Here is a 23435-nt window from a genome sequence, read left to right as displayed (position 1 = left end):
AAATCCATATAGTTTCAGAGTATAGTAAGCAAAATCAGTTGTTAAGTCCCCAAACAATCTTTTAGGATTTCAGTTAAATGATAAATGTAATGACAGGACCCACCACAAACCAACCCATTACTCTCAGTACCAGAGGGCCTTGTATATCTGTTATGCCATCTCGCATTGTAAAGATTTACAGCATAGATCAGATGTTGCCAAATCCTACTGGAATATGCAAGAGGGGATCTGTATAATTCCACTTTATTTCTTCTTTACTTAAGAGGCACACCCATCATTTCTTGATAAGGGATTTAAAAGGTACTTGAAGGTACACACTGAACATTAGATTTAGACAGTCTTTTTCATATTGGGATTTTGGAATGAATAAGGCAAAGCGGCACTTTGCCAACATTTCAAGCATGAAACAATATATAACAATAACACAATAAGCACAACAAGACTATAAGGGAAAATGCAGGCTACTATATGACTGTTGGGTCAGCTGGCCAAGAGCTTACAGTGTGGATGATGTATGACCCAAACTTCAGGCCTAGGGTATTCTGATTTAAAAGGGCATGTTGCAAAATGTTTTTAAAACATGGCATTATTTGATTATGCTGTCAGAATGCTATAAATGGCACAACATGCTCTTTGTAAAAAGTGCAGGAAGTAGAGTTTCCATGGAAAACTTCTCCTCAGGGCATGTTGCTTTCTATAACAGTGCATACAGCATGAGATGAGGATATGGCATCTTTGCATTCAAAATTTGATACCAAATAGTATTTAACAGTAGAAGAATTTAGGGTTGACCAGTCATTCCCCATTATCTTCTTCCAAGAGATGGAAAGATTTTTTTTTTTCAATTTCAACAAACCTATCAATATATTGTTCTACATTCATTTAAGAGAAAAAACTTGAAAAATGACTTTGGCCTAGCATTGTACATACTGGCTGCACTCCCTTCCAGATGGAAGTGAAATCATTTTCCCAGTTTCCCAGCTGCATTGAAAGGGGGAGCTGGTTTAGACATCAAATAAACCTCTTTAATAATGCACACTTCAATAAAAGTGTTTCACAGCTAAATGTTATCATTGGTTAGAACTGATCGTTTTTGAGACTTTATGGTTTATAATGTGCTTAGTTATTCCCAAGATTTTTTGTTTGGCAGCTGAGGAGTCTAAGTCACTAACTTTTGCTGGAGTCAGTTAGTTAGACCAGGTGAATCGATTGCATTTGCTCCCTCGGCCAAATAATTTCACTTGCCCTTGCTATCAGTCAGGGAAAGAGTTTTTGGAGCCCGACACTAAATAAATATCTCATGGGCAAATACATATAATAAAGAGTGTTTATAAAAGAGGTTTAATAAACAACCACCATAGTTTGATAGACTCCCCTTAAGAATAGAGCAGTAATAATCCTTATAGACCAATATATCACTCCTAACTATTTATTATCTTTTAGCTAATGGTTAAATAGATTAACTAGCGCGGGTAACTAATATTTTCTAATTGCTTAGTGCCGTTGTACACACCAACCCATGTTTTTTTGCTTTTCTTTCCTATTTTAAAATAGACTGTTAAAAACTTGTACAGTCAAGTTTAAGTTTAGCACCTATGTTAGTAGAAGTACAGATATGGGACCAGTTATCCAGAATGCTCAGAACATTAAATAAATCCAACAGGATTGTTCTACCTCCAATATGGATTTAAGGGTACTGTTTTATTTTTACAGAGAAAAGGGAATATGTTTTAAAATTTTGAATTATTTGGTTAAAATGAAGACTATGGGAGATGAACTTCCTGGATAACAGATTCCACATAATGGATCTCATACCTGTAGTAAATTTTACTTTTATATTTTAAAGGGACATATTGGTGCAAGCTCACAGGTCTCAATCATCCCACTTCAAATAATTGCCTGTTTTCCTTTCAGCTTTCCTATTATGGTGTCTATTGGGGGAATGTAATAAAAGTTGTTAATATTTGCAATGCAAAAATATATTCCCTTGTGTGATTTTAATTTAGCTGGGATCTGTTTTGATGCTAGTTCCGCTGGTGGATGAAAGACTGTAAATTTTATAGTTTGTACCAAGATAATAAAACTTCTTACTTAAAAAACTGTTTTTGTTCCAAAAGAGTAGGCCACCTCCAAGCATGCCCTAAAAGTGCACAATGAGAGTCCTCATTGCGATAATTGGCTAACAGAATATTATATTGCAAAATACAAGTGTTTTAATTGTGCAGTTTTTTTCCTGTTTACAACTTTTATTACATTTCCACCATTGTCTGTAGTATGTAAACTAGATCCCAAAGTTGTGGAGTCAGACAAAAAGGGCATATATATATAGTAAGTCATCCCTGCAAAAAAAAAAACTGCACTTACCTTTAATTTGTTTTTCCTAAATTAGTAAAAAGGGTTATTTACAATAACAAACAAGACAGACAAGTCAACTGTGATTGCTTAAACACCAAGTACACTGCATTACTTATGAATGGAACCATACTGTTAAGTATCTACCCAAACTAGACTGCTAATTGAACATTTGCTTAAAGATTTAATAAAAGGTTTCTTCAGTAAGTAAGTTTAATGTATTCTACAATAAATGAATGATAGTGTACCTCTGGCTATACCCCCTCCTCAGATACATTACCAGTATATCTGGTTCTACCATGATCTGCAAAATGGTATCAAAATTATTGCTGTAATCAACATCCTGTTTCATTTGGGATACAGGTGGGTCCAAAGTTATTGTACGGTGCAATGAGACCATCATTTATAAACCCATAATAACCTTAGTTTTCCCCAGAGTGCCCACAGGATATGAATTGGTAATGCAGGCTACCCTTCTCCAAAATAGAAACCATGGACCCAGCTATATTTTGCCAGTTAAAAGCTTTAGCAATAAATTTAGCAGCTCTAGGTACAGCAGTCAGTGCTTTTATCTATTTTCCCCCCAAAAACAAAGCTCACAATGTAACTCTTGATGCTTGTAATGTTTGCAATAGTGCTGCACAGGTTGCATAAAGTAAGCGTATATGTCTGAAGCACCCAATGATTTACTGGAACATATTCACTGGGAAAAGAGCATAGGCTGATGATATGTGCAGCACTACTCCAGTTACATCTGACATGAAGTGTACAAAAACCTGTTGTTTGTCATTTCCAAACATAATTTGCCCAGTTACATTTCAGTTTCTGAAATGTATGCAGTCAAAAGAGAAAGAGGAACTTCATACAAATTCAACCTTTCTCGCAATATCACACACTGATTAAGTGATTGAACACTGATCAATTGGAAAACCTGAGCCATGTGTTATAATACTGTGTACTTATACTTACACAATGTAGTACAGACATGTACATTTACCTGTTATCTCTGGAAAGTATTGCTTTGCTTTTTTTTCCCTGATTGATTATATTGATGTTTTCTGTGATTAAAAGGTACTATACACAGTAGTATTCTTAATTCTAAGTTATAATTTTCCTTCTATTTGCAGCTTATCCAGCATGAAAAATAATTAGAATACCCCAAATCTCCCATATACAGTACCTTATGAGATCACTGAGAGTAAGTGCAAGTTCTGTGATCTTTTTTTGTCCAAACCAAATGCAAACCAGCACAAAAGGCTGTCAACAGCCAACATGCTTCTCCACTTTAATACACAGTATCTAGAATAAGGACGATTGGTGAACTGTGTCTGTTTATCGACTTTGTGTAGTAGATAAAATGTTGAAAATCCAATAAGTCTGCACTGATGACAAAATAACATCTCTCTGTTCTGAGGTGTTATTGGGATTTTGCAGGCGTTGTTGTATGGTTTCCTCTGTTTCTGGCATCTCCTGGTTCGGAGGCTTTTCGTGTAATCTTAGGGCTGACACCCCCTTTTCTGGCAGTCTGTGGGCTTGCCAACCCTTTTTTTTGTATCTGTGGACTGGACTGACCTGATGAGGTTTTTCGACTTATGACAGGACTCCTTGAGCCCTTCGGTTTGGCTGGAGGCTGAAGGCCTTCAATGGCTTTTAGAGATTTGAGGCCAAGCATTTCACAGTAACGATTGCATTGGTGAACCAAGGGGAACTCATCCACCATAGAGGGAAAGCAGCTCTCTTTTAGGCCATGGTATCTAGGACAAATAAACTTATTATAGTGTGTATCTTTGTGTTAAAAGCATTTCCCATTATGAAGTTACACAGAATATTCATTAGGTACAAAATTAATTTAATCCAAATTAGAAAAAATATACTATTGGTGATTCTTGTGAATTTTTAGAATTAGATGTTGTCATAGGCAGTCAGTATTGAACATAATCTTTTGGGCATTGTCTTTAAAGAATAGTTGCCATATACATGCCGCAAATCAAGGTATATATTTAAATTTTATCCAAAATACATACTTACCCCTTGGATTTTGTGGCAATTCCTATATTAGTTAATTTCCATCCAACCCCTGTAAAACAAAATATTCTCTCTTTAAAATACTTTCATTTAATACAGAGCATTAACTTGATAAAAACAAACTAAATATTGCAACATTATTTCAGCATTAACTATATTGTTGATATAATGTTAGTGAAATAATATGTGCCTGCCTTTTTCATCCACTTGGATCATGTGACAATGTCACATATCTTAATATCAGTGCAGGGATACAGCATGTATAAGTACATATAGATACACATTGAGGATAAACTGTGAATCAGGGACATAACAGGCAGTTCTTGCTTTTGGCAAAGCACAGCTATATTCACTTCTGACCTTCTAGCGTTGTGACCAGCACATTTCCATTGGTCCACTGGTAGACCCAGTGCTGGAAAGTGCAACATTTCTGTTCGATCTCTGATGAATTCTTAACATGTAATTTCCCAGCATGATCTCTGATACAGTACTTCTGAAACCGTCCTTCCAGGTCCTCCTCAATGGTAGCATAGGGAATATTGTTGGCAGGTCGGTAAATCAAGTTCAGAGGTAAAATTCTAGATTCAACACCATAAAGAACAATACATAGTCATACACAGTCACAGGATATTGGCCTTGATGTACTAAATGATTTATTGTAGGTGTCATTGTGTCACTCTGCTGAGCTCTCTTTGCTTGGCTTTGGAAGGTAACGCCACCCAAATTAGGAAAGTAATGACATTTTACTTGATGAAAATAGATAATTCTAAGCAACTTTCCTGTATACATTAATGACCAACTGAAAATAATTCACCTTTAGCCAAGACTTACATTCCATAATGCTTTGCATACATCTTCACAAGTCTGTTAATCACAGAACAACCAAAGCATTGTGGGAGCTGGGTTTTTCTAATTGGTTTCAAACGTCAAGAGAAGCAGAGCAGAAAATAGAAGGGGGTACTTCTTTCAATAAAAATAAGTTAGTTATTTCCATGTACAAATAACTACAAATTGTGTATATTTCCTTGTATAGTGTGAAATTCCCTTTTTTATTATTTGGGTGGAGTTATCTTTATAAAAATATATTTATATATATATGTTATATTGCAAGCATCTAAAATATGTAGATGTGACCACTGCAAATATAGCATACATAGGGCCCGATTCACTAAAGTCCGAAATAAGGGGCCCGATTCACTAAAGTCCGAAATAAGGAGTGCTATTTATAGCATGCGTTAAAAATCTTATCACTTCTTATTTTTCACTTGATTCACTAAAAGGACACTTGCAGAGCGCAATATATTACGCACGTAACCATTACTTTCTGAAAACCACCATTTCCCTGAAAACTGGAGGATGCATCACTCTAGGGCCAACATATACTTGAAAAAATACGACTGCAAACTCCATGTTGTGTTGCCAATAGCTCACGAACCGCAATTTTCTTTAAGTACCGCCTGCCCCAAGTAGGGTTAATATTCACACAGATTAACACGATATTTTGCACGTTTAGCGCTTCATATGTGTTTGTGAATCATGCGTTAGTACTATTTCTATTCGCTAATTAACGCAATGCGTTTTTTTTGTGCATGCGATATGCGGATTAATACATGCGAAATGACTTTGATGAATCGGTACTTAATTATCGCATGCTTTTTAATGAAAAAAACTATGCGATAAGCGTTATTGACCTTTAGTGAATCGGCCCCTATAACGCTTATCGCATAGTTTTTTTCATTAAAATATGTCATCGTAAGATAAATAACGCCAAGAACATCGCTTCTTAATTATGACAAGTGTCCTTTTAGTGAATCGAGCAAAAAATAAGAAGTGATAAGAATTTTAACGCATGCTATAAATAGCACTCCTTATTTCGGACTTTAGTGAATCGGGCCCCTTATTTCGGACTTTAGTGAATCGGGCCCATAGAGTGAATAATAGGATTGTTTCATAATGATGGGATGCATATTTTTCCTATAGTTAAGAAGACATATTTAGGGCAGCAACAGAAAGGGCGTAGCAGAAAAAAGAAGTGATCCACTGATCATACGGTCTTACTCTGGGACCTGTCCAAAGCTGGAGACTGCTCGACACTCAGCAGCAAATATCTTGCAAAATTCCCTGGTGGTGTTCTGAATTTTACACTCCTACAACACAAAGTCACAATTGTTGAACATCACATAAATGTTGGTAGGCAAAACAACAGATTAATATTGCATTTCCATTGTACATAGCATGAATACTATATTATATAAGATTACATTCAATATTGGGAATTTCATCTCGGATTTCCATGGTGACATAGCAACACAAGGCAGCAGGCCAAGTTCTTTTATACCAGTCATGCAATTCCAGGTTTACTTCTAATATTTTTATATTTCAAAATAAGGGGTATATTTATTTCTTATAATACAAACATTTCAACAAGACATTTGAAAATAAATTGCCAATAATAACTGGTGCAGTAACTAGCGCCATATGTGAGGCTAGTATTTATATGTAACACAACTTCAAAAACCTCTTCTGTCAAACAAATCACTATATATCATGCAAGCTAATACACACCCTAGATGATGAAGGTTATTATATATTATCCCAAAAAGGTCAGCTCATGGTTTCATGACTTGCCTTTAAGGGAAACTCCAGTCAAATGATAAAAAACAGAAAATTTTGGCTTAATTCTAAGTACCTTTCCAATATAGAGTAAATAAACATATTCTATGATTTGAAAATGTATATGCTATTATGTAAGTGCCATCAGTCTATTTTTTGCTATTCTCTAACATTTTTGCTAAGGATTCAGTTTAAAAGAGAAAGAAGGCTGTGATTCATAAAATGGAAGCCCATGAAGCCTATTGTTCTTGGTAACTAAATGTTATCGACTGCCAGGGTGGGTGCACTGAATGCTCCAGTGAGTTGCCCCTACACTCCCCCTGGCCCAAGGGGGAGGGCTTCAGGGGCTAAAAAGGTAAGGATGGGAGGGAAGGGGCAAGATAACTTTTTTTGCTTTTGTGTTTTTTTTTTCCCCACCCTCCCAACCCTCTTTTTTTATACAGGTTCAGTGGTCTTCAACAGGCTAGAGGTCACTAGCAAGAGTTACCAAATTTACATCGAATAAATAAGGTTGAGGAGACTGCCTCACACAGACAAAAGCAAAAAAAAGGAATTCTGGAAACAAATTCCAGACTCCTAAAAAAAAATCCCATTTACATGGGTTTATCCTATAGGCTACAGCTCACCCACTGGGTTTGAAGCTGAAGCCAGGACAATACTATAGGAAAAACCCATGTAAATGGGATTTTTTTTTAAGAGTCTGGAATTTGTTCCCAGAATTCCTTTTGTTTGCTTTTGTCTGTGTGAGGCAGTCTCCTCAACCTTATTTATTTGTTTGTAGAACCACATGGTGACTCTACCTAAGCTGATCAGAGAACCCTACACTACACTGATGAGCCCCCAATAAGGGCGAAACCGATCTGTAGTTGGGAATCTGATCAGCTATTGACCTGGCTTCAGCTTCAAACCCAGTGGGTGAGCTGTAGCCTATAGGATAAACCCATGTAAATGGGATTTTTTTTTTAAGAGTCTGGAATTTGTTCCCAGAATGCCTTTTGTCAAATTTACATCGGAAACCAAAGCAGCAGAATGCGGCAGGACAGAGAAAACACCAAAGGATGGGGGCTATGCCCAGGCTTAGTAGAGCCTATGATTAAGTACCGTGAGGTACGAAATGCGTTAGGCTCTCTGCATTATGTGTTAGCTTAATAAAAGTTTTGTGATTTTACTAAAATTCCTCGTGAACAAGCACTTTTCTTCACCTACATTACCGGAGTGCCTGCCTGTGTTCTATGTTTATGATTTATCCCAGGCTTAGTCGGCTGTGATTGTATGGTTAGGCTTGCACAGAAACCTGTGGTATGGACCACCATGGGGAGCAAAAAGAAGAGAGAAACCAGGGCGAGCAGGGCAAGTGGCTCTGGGCTCTTCCTTGGTTGATACTCTTAAAACTTACATGTGTATTAATTTGGACACATTTGGTGGAGGGGACCTACTCTAAATGTTGCTTAATAAAGCTGTGACCTTTGGTTTCTTGTATTTCCCACAAGGTTCTGTGTTCAGTGTGGTTATTTCATGATGCCTTGGTTGAGGTTGGTTATGTTTGATGTAGGAGCAGTAACAGATACGGAACATAGAATATTTAGGCCTCATTGACTCTCTATACATTGTTTTAGTGGTACATGTAGTCAGGAAAAGAATTTACTTTCATTATTCAAAATTGTAATTTTTTTTTGAGTATTTGGCTGAAGTTCCCCTTAAAGGCCCATAAAAACTATTGACCACCACAGTTCTCTCAGGAGAAACCATGTCAAAAACCCTTAACCTCCCACAACCCCTTACCATGTCTTTCAATAGAAAATGTGCTAGCAATGGAAAATACTAGGCCTTTAAGATGGAGAGTAGTTGGGAATTTGGTAGCGACCATTACCGAATTACCTGAATGACCAGCATTTGCTATGGGCAACCCATTTACCACTGTAAGGGGCCTATTTATTAAATTAAGTATGATTGGGTACGAGTATTTAGAACTGTGCATATTTTCTGCAATTTTTTTTGTTAATTTCCGCAACTTTTTCGCTCTTTGCGACAATTTCTGCTGATCGGCTGCTGGGGGGAGAGGGACTAAGGGCTCTGGCACACGGGGAGATTAGTCGCCCGTGACAAATCTCCCTGTTTGCGGGCTAATCTCCCCGAAATGCCATCCCACCGGCGAAAATGTTAATTTGCCAGTGGGATGGCATTTCGGGGAGATTGGTTGCCTACGAACAGGGAGATTTGTCATGGGCGACTAATCTCCCCGTGTGCCAGAGCCCTAAAGGGACTGTGCTCTGAAGTTTATCAGAGCACAGGTCACATGACTGTGGCACCCTGTGAAATGAAGAATATGAATGGCCCCATGTGAAATTTCTAAATTAAATATAAAAAAACTGTTTTGAAAAAACACATATTTTCCCATGACAGTATAGAAGAAAAATGTTCACTTGCCTGAATTGTGATCTCGTAATTCTTCTCAACTAAGGTACTTTCATTCTTGGTGCCAAATGGGATAAGATTTTTGATTTTGATAATGCACGTTTTTCCAGAGTCAAATATTGGTTCCAGCCCATATATAGCCTTTACTCTGCATGACTTCCTCAGAAATCCCTCACCAACATGCGCATTTTCCATCACAATTCTTCCAAAAAATTTGTCCCCCCAATAGCCAGAATCAGCTAATCCTTTTGCAAAAACCATTGGAGTCATCTCTATTTCTTCCCCAACTGAAAAAAACAATGAGAAGCAAAGTGTTTCTTAGCAATGAATAGTGTGTCCATGACCAACTTATACCACATTGCCCAGTACAAAGCTAGTGCTTAAAATGGATGGTTAAATATGAGGAAAAGTGAGCAGGACTGAAATATCACTGAATGGGTTATATGCTATAAAAAAACAATCAGCACCCTTGTCCAATACTGGCCATTTCAGCCCATGTTGTTCTTGGATGTTTGTCTGCATGTTTTTCCCACAGTTTTACATTCTGGTTGGCATTTAGTACTACTTAAATTAAGATTAAAGTATCAGTGCCTGCTGTAAGTGGATTATGGCTGGAGGTAGGAGCAGTGGGGGTTTAGGCAGCACTGGGTCTACTTTCTCCACACATCACTGAGTGCGTCTCTGATGATAAAAACCTGGAGAACATTATTATTATCCTTTTTGTATACAGCACCAAAATATTTGCTTAGCAGACATTATACACATATCATTCACATTAGTTCTGGCCCAGTGGAGCTTACAACCTAAAGCCTTTTTCACAAACACATGTGATGGTAAGTTTCATCAGGATAAAAATGCTTGTATGTTTTTGGAGTGCAGGAAAAAACCTACCACAGACACAGGGAGAACATGCAAGCTCCTTAAACAAATCACCCTGGTCAGAATTAAACCTAGAACCCCAGCACTGCTTCTATTTTGATTTCTCATTATACAGTAATTCCTATCTACCCATGAGCTGTTGGACACAAATACAATGCAACATTGTAAAGTTCAGACATGAGTAGGCGGAACTGGCAGACCTATAGACTGACTTTACCCTGCTCTGAATTAATTAATGGAAATTACGTCTAGTTAAGTATTATTTTCTAACTCTAAATCTTCTGATGCGGAAAGGGACGGGATTTTTTTTTTCACTTAATTCAGTACCGACTAGTAGTATTTACCTTCAACTTCCTCTTTGCTGATGAATGAAGACAAAACTGAAACACAAACAAAAGTTGTTGAAATGACAAAAAATAGTTTTTCAATAGTTGCACAGACAATCTATTATACAATTTAAATATTTTACGTTATGTGGCAAACAAAATGCCTGATAACCAAAGTACCATCCAGGAAACAATGTGTGGCATGGCAAAATAATAGTTTCTTCCAAGGCATTCAAAAGCCTCGGCCCCCATAAGAACCCACATAACCAAAGGGCTACCTATCATTATGCCATTAAAGGTAAGAGATTTCATCTACATAAGGTTACGGCATCTCAATGTAGTCATTTGGTGGGTAGGCCTTATGGCAGGCTATGGTCAAAGAAGAGGTTACTGTGCCTCACTGTTCACATGTGCACTTGTGCCCATGCAACAAATGTTATGGCATCTGCACACAACAAAATTTGGAGCTCTAAATACATTTTGTATGGGCAAGCTTTATTTGGTAACTGTTACTGTGTGAATACACTGTTTAAAAAGTACACACACAAGTCCTCCACTGGCATGTCCCCTACCTTGCGCACAATGCAGAAAGTACAATGCAGGATGGCCAGAAGATGCTAGAAGCAAAGCTCTTGCCTCTGCACCCATACAAGCTATGCACTCTGTACTTTGCGCCAGTTTGTAAAACTGCTAAGCAGGGGTGCAATGTAAAATGCCTGGGTTCTAAGGGGAACAAATCTGCACCAATTACAGCTCCATTAGTTGTGTCCTATCTCATTGTAAATAAGCCCCACTATGTTGATACTAGAAAAGGAATAACAATTGTTAGGATAGGAGACCGACAAAAAAATTAATTAGAAGTTCAAAGATGCAGTAAGAGAAGAAAGAAAAGGAAAATGTTAATAAAATTTTGTAGGAAAAGCATAATGAAATGTGGAATACAAACCATGAAAAATTGAGGAATAGAAGGTACAATAAATAGAGCAAGAGAAATAATAAAAAAGAAAGGAACAGAACAAAATAATGCCTTTGTATGCCCTGGCAACAAAAATGATACTTTAACAAACAAATAACTGAAACAAACAAAATGCATTTTAATACAATCCTAGTTGTAATTGACAAATAGAAGTATTAAATAATTGAATAAAAGTTATAAAAAAAACCTTTAATGGCTTAGAACAGTCATAGAAAAAGACAGACAAATTCCATGAACATGCTCCCTGCCTGCACAGAAGTAAAGAAATCATTTGAGGGAAATACTGCTAATACAGAGCTGGAAGGTGACTTACTCTCAGCACTCAGAAGGCAATCTGTTGAATCTGTTCCATAATCATTGTAAATTGTGCACTGATACACACCGCAGTCTTTCGTTGATGCCTGAACAATGGCAAGTGCCACCTGGCCTTCATCGCCAGAACTAGTAAGCAAGAAATGTATACAGATAATAATAGCAGACAAAAAGTGAAAATTAATACAAAATCATCATAACTGACAAAAGTAATTAATATATTATATAAGTATACTACTTATAGCAGCAGTTTTTGCTATTATAAAATGCTTTCTTGTGATAATTACATACTGCAATTATCATGCAAAAAAGTATGTACAGGTATAGGACCCATTATCCAGAATGCTCGGGACCAAGGGTATTCCGGATAATGGGTCTTTCCGTAATTTGGATCTCAATACCTTAAGTCTAATAAAAAATCAATAAAACATTAATTAAACCCAATAGGATTGTTTTGCATCCAATAAGGATTAATTATATCTTAGTTGGAATCAATTACAAGGTTCTGTTTTATTTCTACATAGAAATAGGAAATCAGTTTTAAAATTCTGAATTATTTGATTAAAATGGAGTCTATGGGAGACGGGCATTCCGTAATTCGGAGCTTTCTGGATAATGGGTTTCCGGATAAGGGGTCCGATACCTGTATTATGTATGTATGTATTTAAAAAGGAAACATGAATTGGTATGAGGTAGTTGCTGCAGACCTGAACATACAGTTATTTATATGCAGCTGTAGAGAGAGTCCGCACTCACAGGTCTTAAGAAAATATAGAGGTTTTATTCAAATCAACATCTGAGATGTTGATTTGAATAAAACCCCTATATTTTCTTAAGACCTGTGAGTGCGGACTCTCTCTACAGCTACTCCATCTATTATTTTGGGACTGCACCCAGGCTCCCTTGGACCTACTTATACGTGAGTGCCTGTCTTCTTGCAACATACTGTTATTTATATGCAGTTATGTCATGTTTCTTATATGGCACATAGAAATTTTAAAGACATTCACCTCACCCTACCCCCCCCACCTCCGCTCCACATGCATGTGCAAACAACTCATTTGACATGAGCTTATTCAGTTGGGCTTGTATAGAATAGCTGCAATAGAAACATTGTCTCAACTTCCAGATGTAAATATAAATGCATTTTTTTCCACACAAATCTGATTCCACAGATTGAAAACCCCTTATATCCCTTGTACAAGCAATTCCCCAACAACCCTTATACTATCCCACCCTTATTTTGTTCCATTGTGAAGTTATAGGTTCTAGGGAAAACTTAAAAATTTAAGTTTCAGTAAATCTGCCTCACAATGTAATGCAATTCCACACTTATGTTGTTCATTTGTGAAGTGATGGATTCTGGGACTTGAATTTCCTCTGCATAGCAGAGAGTCAGATTATAACCCATTATGGGAACAGAGGGAGTCAGTCTCAGAATCAATCACTTAGTAATGGAACATGGTAAGAGTGGGATTACTCATACTATATATATATATATACTATTGTGTCCTTTCAGTCTGTAGAAACAGGAACGTTTGTGTATTAAAAAAATACACATATATTTATTTCTGGGATTTCAGCACTCTTCTTTGTACCAAGTTGTTATTTAGAGAAGGAGATAACATGGTCCCATTCAACAAAATCTGAACATTTTACAAAATGGTACAATGCAGTGCCAACTTTCTCATAATAACATTCTGGATAAGGCCCTTATTGTTGACATTTTCCTTTTTTACAGTGGTTCTTAAAGCTTCACCTTCACCCCAGATCACTAATGCTGCAGAAAGCTCCAAATAATGGAATGGCCATCTCCCATATACACCATTTTAATCAAATAATTCAAAAAATGATTCCTTTTTTTCTGTAGTAATAACACAGTACCTTTTACTTGATCCCAACTAAGATATAGTTAATTTTTAACAATCCAATTGGCTTTCATGTATGTTTAAATGGTTTTTTTAGTAGACTTAAATTATAGAGACCCAAATTACAGAAAGACTCTTTATTGGGAAAACCCTAGGTACCAAGCATTCTAAATAATAGGTCCCATGCTTGTAATAGTTTATATTCTTTTATTTTTCTTAATATGTGCTTTTTCTAGGTCTACCAATTAATCCCCCTCACTGTGTGTGTTTCTCGGGCCTTCAGCTTTTCTCGTTCTATACATCTCTAGGAAAACTAATCCAGTTGTTTGAATTCAAATACCATCTTTTTGAAGGTGAAATCCAGATCTTCTTAGCTACCCAAAATGTCTCTCTGTTCTATGTCAAGTCACAGATTGTCTTTCTGCTATCTACTACTGGGTGTTACAGCAGCACCTAAATTAAATTGATTTTCCATCACCTTCTTCTATAAGCAGTACAGCGTGTAGAATGGAACTGCCAGATATTAGGACAATTAGGATAATTGATAATTTACAAAAATACCACATTCCTGTATACAAAACAATAACTGATTACACTAATATAAAGACTTTACTATTACTATTAACATTACCTTCGGTTTACTTTAGCAACTTGAACTTCATCTTTATACCATGTTATAATAGAGTCACTTAAAATATTGAAAAATTGGCACCAAAGCTTCAAATTTCCAGATGCATCAGAAAATTGCTCAGCTCTTGTCTTCCTTATCACTTGTGGAGCTGAAAAAATATAAATAATATTTTGTAGGAGAAAGAGGGTTAAGCACCAAACATGAAAGCATCTGTTTTTTACCCCATTTTACACTACATTTATGTATTTGACCGATTCCTTTACAGACCTGACAAGACCAATGCTTATTATTTCTAGCATGTTCAGACTGTACAAGTCGCTACCTTTATAGCCTGTTTAATAGTTGAAACATTATCTTCATTTAATACAAAAGCCCCAAAAGAGGCTGCTTAAGTTACTTTGTTGCTCTCAGGGTTACCATTTCTACATTACTTGGAAGTTTTACAACTAGCATGGGGTTGTTGCCTGTTGAGAAGAATATGCATGCTTGTAGAAGGACTGATCTAGTTGTGTGTGGCAGAATGGTGTTTAACCGGTCAAAGCAGTCCAACCCATTCTGTCAGATCAATACCTTTTTATTAAAGGGAAACGAAAGTCAAAGTCACTTGGGGGTGCCAAAATGTTAGGCACCCCCAAGTGACTTTAACCGCTTACCTCGTACCCCGGGCTGGTGCCCCTGTTAGGAGAAAACAGCACCAGCCCGGGGCACCTGGAGCGCAGCGCTTCCGTCTTCCTGGCTTCCTTTTCCTGAGTGCCAGCGGTGGGCGCATGCGCAGTAGAGTGAAAAGCCGACTTTAACATTTAAGTTCGGCTTTTCACTCTACTGCGCATGCGCGCGCAGCGAATCAGGAAAAGGAAGCGCCGGCAGCTACCCCGGGCTGGTGCTGTTCCTTCCTCACAGGGGCACCAGCCCGGGGTAAAAGGTAGGCGGTCAAAGTCACTTGGGGGTGCCTAACATTTTGGCACCCCCAAGTGACTTTGACTTTATTTTTCCTTTAACTTTAATAAATGTGTTAGTTTTAATTTATTAAAAACTTTCCTGGCTGTCTGAAAAATATTTCAGTCAGGAAAGTTTTGATGTAACATAAAAACAATGGAACTGCTGGGAATTTTTCTGCATCAGTCCATAATAATTGAAAGGATTGAAAGGAAAGTCTGTTTTTTAATACTAGTTGAAAAGGAAAACCATGCTACATATAAAAATGTTTATTTATAAAGTATTAAAAGCACATGCATTTGGGATACATTACCTTTATAGGGGTCATTGGCTTTTTTATGTTCAACTGGCTGTATATCTTCTTTTGGCAACATGTCTGAATCTTTAGCTTGCACAGAACGGTCATCTGAGGTCTTCTCTTTCTCTGCACATTCTTCATATATCTTTGGCACTTCTAACTTTGTCATCCTTCTAGACAAACCTGGTGAACGCTTTTCAGCTTGCTGAGGCTGAGTGGGCAGCAAAGAGGTATTCCTTCTGGTCTGCCCAGGAGAAACACTAGGGCTTTCTAGTTTAGAAGGAGGTGTAAGTGAACCAGTTTCGGTTTCAGTTTCGGTTTCTTCTAATTGCTTTGGCTTAGGAAGATATATTTTGCGACGAGCACCAGAGGCCAGCTCCTGAGGTGTTGCTGAAGGGATAAAACTTATGTTTTCAGTAGACCGCCACTTGCGACTGTTGTCTTTCTCAAAGTCTAAGAGCAAACTTTCAAGGGTCTTTTCAGAAGGAAGGCTGCCAACAACTATAGCAGGCACAGGTAAAGATGAAGGAAAGTCTGTGTCAGCACCTATGTTCCCTGCAATCTTTCGTGCAGTGGAAGGACTAAAACTAAGTTCATCTTTGTTCAATACAAATTCTTCATCTAAACCTCTTGAACTCCTGGATATAGCTGGGGTCAGTGGGGCACTATGTACCTCCTGTATTATGCCTTTTTTGGAGGATTCACTTGCCTTTCTGCATGTGATAGGACTTGTTTGCAAAGAATCTGCAGTTTGAGAGATGTCCTCTTCTGAAGCTGGAGTTAACTTTCCTGGTGTAGAACTCAAATACATACTCTCTGCACTCTTTTCAAAGTCATATTTATCAGACTTAAGCATTGTACTAGTATTGAGGGGGCTTACATTTCCCTCTATCGAAGACATTTCTTCAGGAGATCTAACCTGAATGTCACCATCTTTGTTACTTTCTTTGACCTCTGACTTCTGATCTACATCATCTGCAGGTTTCATATGAAACAACTTTAGCAAAGAGTTCTTCAAAGTAGCTACTAAGCTGTGATCTTGCTTAACTTGTTCTTTTAATATAATTTCACTTTCTTCATTTGTTTGATGCTCTGAAGATATTGGAACTTCAAGAACATCAGAGGATTCTTCAACATCTTGGATGTTTATTGGGATGATTTCAAGCTCAGGCATCACAGGGTTTTGAATATTACTTTTCTCTTCTTCACCTGATAAAGGCAGCATAAGTTCTACAAAATACTCTTCTGGAGAAGATATTGCAAGTGGAGAAAGTCCCGAACTAGAACTGGATTCTGAAGGACATTCTACATCTTTAGCAACACCTGATTCCAAAGCCGCCTTTACATCTCTTAGAAGAGTAACCACAGATTGGTTAGTATCCCCACCCAATGTCTTTGTTGCTAAAGGGGCACCTGGAATATTTGTTTCCAAAATACCTTCAGAAATACTGAGTTCCTGAACATCATCTATGCAAGGTAGCTCTATAATGGAGGGTGGAATGCTTGTTTCCATTTTTGTCATTGCCACATCTAATAATATTAATTCATTAGTATTTTCTGAGGTTGGTGTAATGGAGAGGGTAGTTGGGTTTTGTTCATCAGATGCTAGTATTTTTTCTAATTTGTTTTCTTTTATTTCATCTACTTGCTGTGTTTCTTTTATTTCATCTACTTGCTTTGTTTCTTCTATATCTTTCATTGTTTCTATTTTAGAGTCTGATACAGCTGTGCTGTCTTCACCACCTTTGAGTGTATCATCATGAGGTGTATAAGACTGATCATCATCACCTTCTGTGTCCAATTTCTTCTCCTGCGGTAACCCAAGTGGAAAAATACTATTCTCTTTTAAAGCTTTTGCTTCCTGTACAGCCAAGCAAGCATCCTCACCATATGAGTCTTTCTCTGAACTATATTCCATGAAGAATTCTGAATGTTGGGGTAAGGAAGAAACTTCACTTTGAACATTTTCATTATCTACTCCTTCCATTTGAGGAATAGCTTCCACTTCTGCTTGTATGGCTTCATCTGTCTCCATGAATACTGGTGAACTCGCAGATTCATCCATATTGTTCTCATTTCTGTTTTTTGGCATTTCCATCTGATTTTGTTCAGAACTGAGGGTTTGTTCTTCTGCAATGTTTTCCTGAGATTCTGTGACTGCCTGTGTCTAAAAAAATATAAAATAAAAGATAATGTGAACATTTCTCCTATGGTTGCCTAATATCATATTTCCATTGTATTTAAGTCTCAAGATATATTTTTTGTTTTTTTCTATCCCTCAACAAACATTAAGGGGCGATTCGCTAAAGGTTGATAAAACGAGCGCTATTTATAGCATGCATTAAAAATTTTACCACTTCTTATTTTTTGTGACTTAACGCTTGATTCACTAAAAGGACTTGTCATAATTAAGAAGTGATGTTCTTTGCGTTATTTAACTTGCGATGAGCGATTATTTTCCGCCGCGTACAATATTAGCGCACGATATTACGCACGTAACCATTACTTTCTGAAAACTGCTGTTCTGAAAATGACCATTTCCCTAAAAACTGAAGGATGCATCACTTTAGGGCGATCACATACTTGAAAAAATCCGACTGTGTTGCCAAAAGTTCACGCCGCAATGTTGTTTAAGTACCGCCTGCCCCAAGTAGGTGTTAATATTCGCACAGATTAAAGCAATATTTTTCACATTTCATATATGTTTGTGAATCATGCGTTAGTACTATTTCTATTCGCTAATTAACGCAATGCGTTATAAATAACGCTTTGCGATTATGCGTTTTTTTGCGCATGTGATATGCAAAATGACTTGGTACTTATTTATCGCATGCTTTTTAACCCAAAAATGCATGTGATAAGCGTTATCGACCTTTAGTGAATTGGCCCCTTAAAATCCAAAAAAAAATGATAACCAAGTAAACTGGAATTGTTTACAATGGTACCGTAAGAAATATCTATATAATAACTAATATAATAACTCCAGACCAATCACCCATATAACAGCTTCTCTTTCTCAGTTTCAAAGTGAGAAAACCACAAAATAGAGAATTTAATAATTTCAAAAAGGCTGACAAATTAGGTATAAGGGGAAAGGATTGCTCCAGTGTCATCCTGTCTTTTGTGTTGACACAAGTTCCGGGTCTTAGTTTCCACACATAAGACTGTAGTCACTTTTTCACTCACCCAGTGAACTTTTTGACAGGTTTTCTGTTGACCTAGAACTTGACACATTTTGCTCTGTAGCACTAATTACTGTTTATGTATAGTGACATGATACTGTTTTGTGGCACCATCCTCAGTTACCTTCACTCACCCATAAGGATATGTGTTTACTTTTTCTCTTCCGCTATTTGAGCTGCTGTTTTTACAGCCTCACTAGATTTAGCTTTAGATCTTATTAGGTGTAACAGCCCAAGTTTCTTTTCATGTGTTTTGTTCTTTTGTTTTCTTTCTCCTTGTAATAAACCATTAAGGCTATAGTACACATGGCAGTTTGACTGCTGTCACTGTCAGACTGGGCCAGCCCTAGTGGGCCCTGTGGCCCCTGCCAGCCCAGCCCGCTCCTCTTGCTGCCCCTGTCTGTGCGCCTGCATCCAGTACTGCGTGCTCTGGGGGGGTTGTATGTTGCGTGGGAGGAGGGCCATAGAAGGAGCTTGCGACTGGGGTGGGGGCCCCTGGGCAGCAGACCCAGTGGGCCCCTGACACCCCAGTCCGACCCTGATTGCTGTTCATATGATGGTTACTGCCCACCCCAGGCTGCTGGAAAGCAGTGTTGGATATAGGTGTTTAGAAGCTCTAGGTGAATTTGGACCTAGTAGCACCCCCCTGTTTCCCAAATTCTGCTTTTATGCCAAATAGCAGTATGTTCTCCATCTACTATAGAGTACGTGATTGTACTGCCTGCAAAGATTTCCATATAGCAATACTTAAATTAAAAAGCTTTTTCATTAAAAAGCATTCTTTTGTTTAACAAATTTAAAGCAGCAAGAATTGGTACAGCATTCACAGTGAGAAGAAGATAATGCCCATAACACCCAATGCGTTTTACTCCTGGGAACTTCATCAGGGGTGACATGTTTTCTCTTACACATGTATTTCAATATCTCAAACACCACATGTGATGTCAATTAACATCCTTTACCTTTAAGTGAAATGACCACTATTACCATACATTGAGTATTATTTGCTTCTCACATATTGGAAATGTAACATAACTAATTACCCACAAATATATTTTTATACACTTTATATTTTTTGCCACATATAAAACATCCCCATATATTTAACCAATTTAGTTGTTTTGAGCATGTTTTACTTTTGTGTAAGTGCTTTGTGACAAAAAGCAGCCAGTGATTTATTGCATTTATACACAATCGTAACTTGCCTAGAGTCAATGTTCTTCAATACTGGATCTTATTTTTAAAGGAGAAGGAAAGGTAAAAACTAAGTAAGCGTTATCAGAAAGGTCTATGTAAGTACAGCCATAAGCACTCACAGAAATGCTGCACTGACTTCTCTGTCAAATGAAACACAGGACTTATTTTCTTCTTTTGTGTACACATGTTCTTCGGTATTAGACTTTCATCTCTCAGAAAAATCCTATAGGGCATGACACGAGTCTGCTGAGTTTGCTCTTTTTTCCTCTCTCCCCTTCCATCTCTACTCCCTCTCTGCTGCAATCTGTGCTACCAGCAGCCAGAGTTGCAGCATGGAAGTTACAGAGACCAAGCAAAATGGCAGCTGCTATCTTAAACAAACAGAGGGAGCATCTAGGGCTGTTAAATCATGTATGGTAAAGCTTTCTACAGAACATCTAGGTGCGATCTAGGTGGCACTATTGTGGCTAACCTATTGGCAATAGATTGCCAAAATGCCTTTCCTTCTCCTTTAAACTTCCATTCTACCCTACTAGCTATCATTGCCCCTATTAATTGCCCCCTGTGATAGTTCAGAATGCTCATCTAATTATAAACCTCATATGGCTGCTCTGTGAAACTGATATTTGTCCGTATAGTAAGCCATTCAATCCCACTCACATTTTGTCCAGTGACCGTGAAATGAAAATAAGTTTTGCTGTCAGAAATGTAGATTTTTTGCATGGTGGTTAAATATTGCTGTTCAGCTGATTCCTGTGGTTTTAATCAACCAATATACTGAAAATCAATTCTGCAAACTGAGTCACCAAAAATGTCCTTTTAGCATATTTCATGCCAATTTAACTTGGCATTTAACATGAATTTTTGAATGAAAGACCAACTTAACTGTCTTATATTTATATTACTTATCCTACAAAATGCTACTTCTTATTTATATCATGAATTTTTATCTTTATATCACTTTACCTTCTTTTCTTCCTCAGCCTTCTGACTCAGCTCAAGTTGCTGTTGCAGCAGGGCATACGCTTTCTGCAGAGCCATATACTCCATCTCTAAGGTCTTGAGCTTTTCCACTGTTTCTGTCTGGGTCTTATCCTTTAAAACAGTAGGAAACAAATTAGCATAGTATTCAGCAGTGAATTGTTTGGCTGTTATGTCTTTTATTTTAAAAAAATATAACCTTTCAAAACTATAATTAAACAATGCTCTTCTAAAAGTAATTATTTCTACATTAACCCCTATATACAATGATCTCCTCCTTTTTCAATGAGTGGTGCAGGATTCTAACTAGCACAGAACAGTGAATAACTTGGAGCTGTTTTCACACACAGAAAACAGTTAGTTGTAATATTGGTACTAACATTTTCAAGAGGCATCACTGCAAAAATGCTATCCTAGTGGGCATCCTTGATTCATAAAACAAATACTGATCAATTTATGATCATTATGAAAGCAGAAGAGCCAAGTGCAAGGTACTTGTGCCTATATAAGCACCTTGCATCTACTGGCAGCACCAAAGGGCAACCTGCTTTGATGAATTGTGAACAAGGTGCAGAGCACAAGGCACACAGAAGCAAGGAAGCCCTGGAATTAACACTTTCCATAAGATGTTACTTTGCTCCTGCACTAGTAAATCAAGTGCATTGGTGTATGCTATTTTATAGGCACTTGCTTGCACTTGCATTATGCAGCACCAATATATTCTGCAGCACTGCACAATAGGAATTCTGGGGACAAAAGGTAAAATCAGATTGATGTATATGTGCAGTCTGACTATGTGCCTTGTTGCAATGGTTCTAACCTAGTATGCATGTTCCCGCCATGAAACATAGACATGGGAGCGACACAGGCAAACATGATTGCAGGCAATCCAGCTGTAGAGCTCTGCAGTACAGGGTACATGTTCACTTGTAAGCAGCTAAGGGGATGATGTTGAAGAAGGTACAATGGGGGCTGAGTATCTGGGATAACAGCTGAAAATATGTGTGAGTTTAGTTCCCCCTAAGGCATCATGTTCCACATTACAGAAACACTTCTTAGGACCCTGGGTTTCAAGCATTAGTGATAATTGTTACCATACAATATAAGATATTTTAACATGATATCATAGCCTGAGAATGTATGCAAAACAACATGTTTATATAGGCTTTGGAGTACTTCTTTTTATCCTTTTATAAACCATAAAACACAAAAGACTGTTCCATACTATACTGTCTATATACTGTATATTTTATATTCCACACTATACATTGCCTGCTTTCATAGTTCAGGTGTGAGTTTGCAATGCATTAAAGTTTGAGAGGGTTTACTTATCCTTTAAATGTATTTTTAAGTGAACAGAATGGATATAGCTGTGTTAAGTGGTATACTTTCCCAATTTGACGCAGAAATGATCTCATCGGATATTGCAGTAGCCGCACGACCCGCCTGTATTAGGTTTGACATGCTGCCCAGCTCATTTAGCATGCCTTTACTATTAGACAATTTGCTGCTCCCTAACTCATCCAGTGTGTCACTGTTACTAGGTCACTTTGTTGTTGCCTTGTTATTGTACCACTACGGGACAAAAATATTATACCTTTAGCAGAGCAGCCTAGGTACTCTTTATTTTGAAACATGCATGTAAGATGCTCACATTTTTAAATAATGACTATTGCATATCAGATGTTAGTCCTGTTTTGAGTATTTCGTTTTTCTGTAATAGAGAACCAAAAGTAAGAGCTGATGAAACCTCTGCTGCTTTTTGTGTACGTGCAGGTTGTTGGGCAATATTTGCAGAGCCAAAAATGGCAATAGCAGAGCAGTGTCAGTGCTAAGAGTAGCAGGGAATGAGGTCATCTCCTCTTTATAGCGGCACTACAGCAGCTCAGATGATTGTTGCTATACAGAAAGTCTACTTGTCACACTGGTGATAGTTAGTAATGGACTAGTCACAGGACTGAATTAATAGACAGGGAGAAAAAAATTGTTTAAAGGAGAAGTATTCTCATTTTATGAAAAGGGATCGCTTTGCAAATTATAACAGCTCTTGTTCCATTTTGGGGATCTGTGAGAGCTCATTTATAAAGTGTGGTGCTAGGTACATAGCGCAAAAACAGGAAATAAACCATCATGTTTATTGCACTTCTGTTCCCTGCCCTTAAAATGGAATGCAAAGACCTGTGCCTCCCCAATGAATATGTCATTCCCATTGTTCTGCAGGCATGCTAGGGCTTTGCACCAGGCCTCAGTTTTTTAACAGGAAGCCCCAAGCCCAAGTCTCCCTTGTGTGGTGCACCCACCCCCTTTTACTTTTTACTTTTGCTTCTTTCTGCTCCAACCCCCCCCCCCCCACCACCTTTTGTGCATTCTTGCTCTTCAGTCCAAAAGTGCTGGTGACACTGGTTGCAAGAGATTTGAGCAGCTAAATCTCCTGCATGCCCAGA

The 23435-nt window shown here is 37.7% G+C and overlaps 1 protein-coding gene across 2 annotated transcripts in view; it reads right to left on the bottom strand.

Moving 5' to 3' along the window:
- Positions 1 to 1831: 1831 nt before the first annotated feature.
- alpk3 (alpha kinase 3) overlaps positions 1832 to 23435 on the bottom strand; it is a 64606-nt gene continuing 43002 nt past the window's right edge. For both annotated transcript variants that reach the window (XM_004915975.4, XM_002934570.5), the window contains 10 exons: positions 20977 to 21105; positions 15647 to 17798; positions 14398 to 14545; positions 11900 to 12027; positions 10629 to 10664; positions 9418 to 9692; positions 6436 to 6524; positions 4738 to 4955; positions 4381 to 4429; positions 1832 to 4106 (listed from right to left, as the gene is read on the bottom strand). In XM_004915975.4, coding sequence (XP_004916032.2) covers positions 3770 to 4106; positions 4381 to 4429; positions 4738 to 4955; positions 6436 to 6524; positions 9418 to 9692; positions 10629 to 10664; positions 11900 to 12027; positions 14398 to 14545; positions 15647 to 17798; positions 20977 to 21105 — 3561 coding nt within the window. In that variant the 3' untranslated portion in view covers positions 1832 to 3769. The remainder of the gene's footprint in view (positions 4107 to 4380; positions 4430 to 4737; positions 4956 to 6435; positions 6525 to 9417; positions 9693 to 10628; positions 10665 to 11899; positions 12028 to 14397; positions 14546 to 15646; positions 17799 to 20976; positions 21106 to 23435) is intronic.

Source organism: Xenopus tropicalis, chromosome 3 (genome assembly GCF_000004195.4).
Source record: "Xenopus tropicalis strain Nigerian chromosome 3, UCB_Xtro_10.0, whole genome shotgun sequence".
NCBI lineage: Eukaryota > Metazoa > Chordata > Amphibia > Anura > Pipidae > Xenopus > Xenopus tropicalis.
Note: the sequence above shows the minus strand (reverse complement) of the source record. Positions and strands in the feature narration are given on the sequence as shown.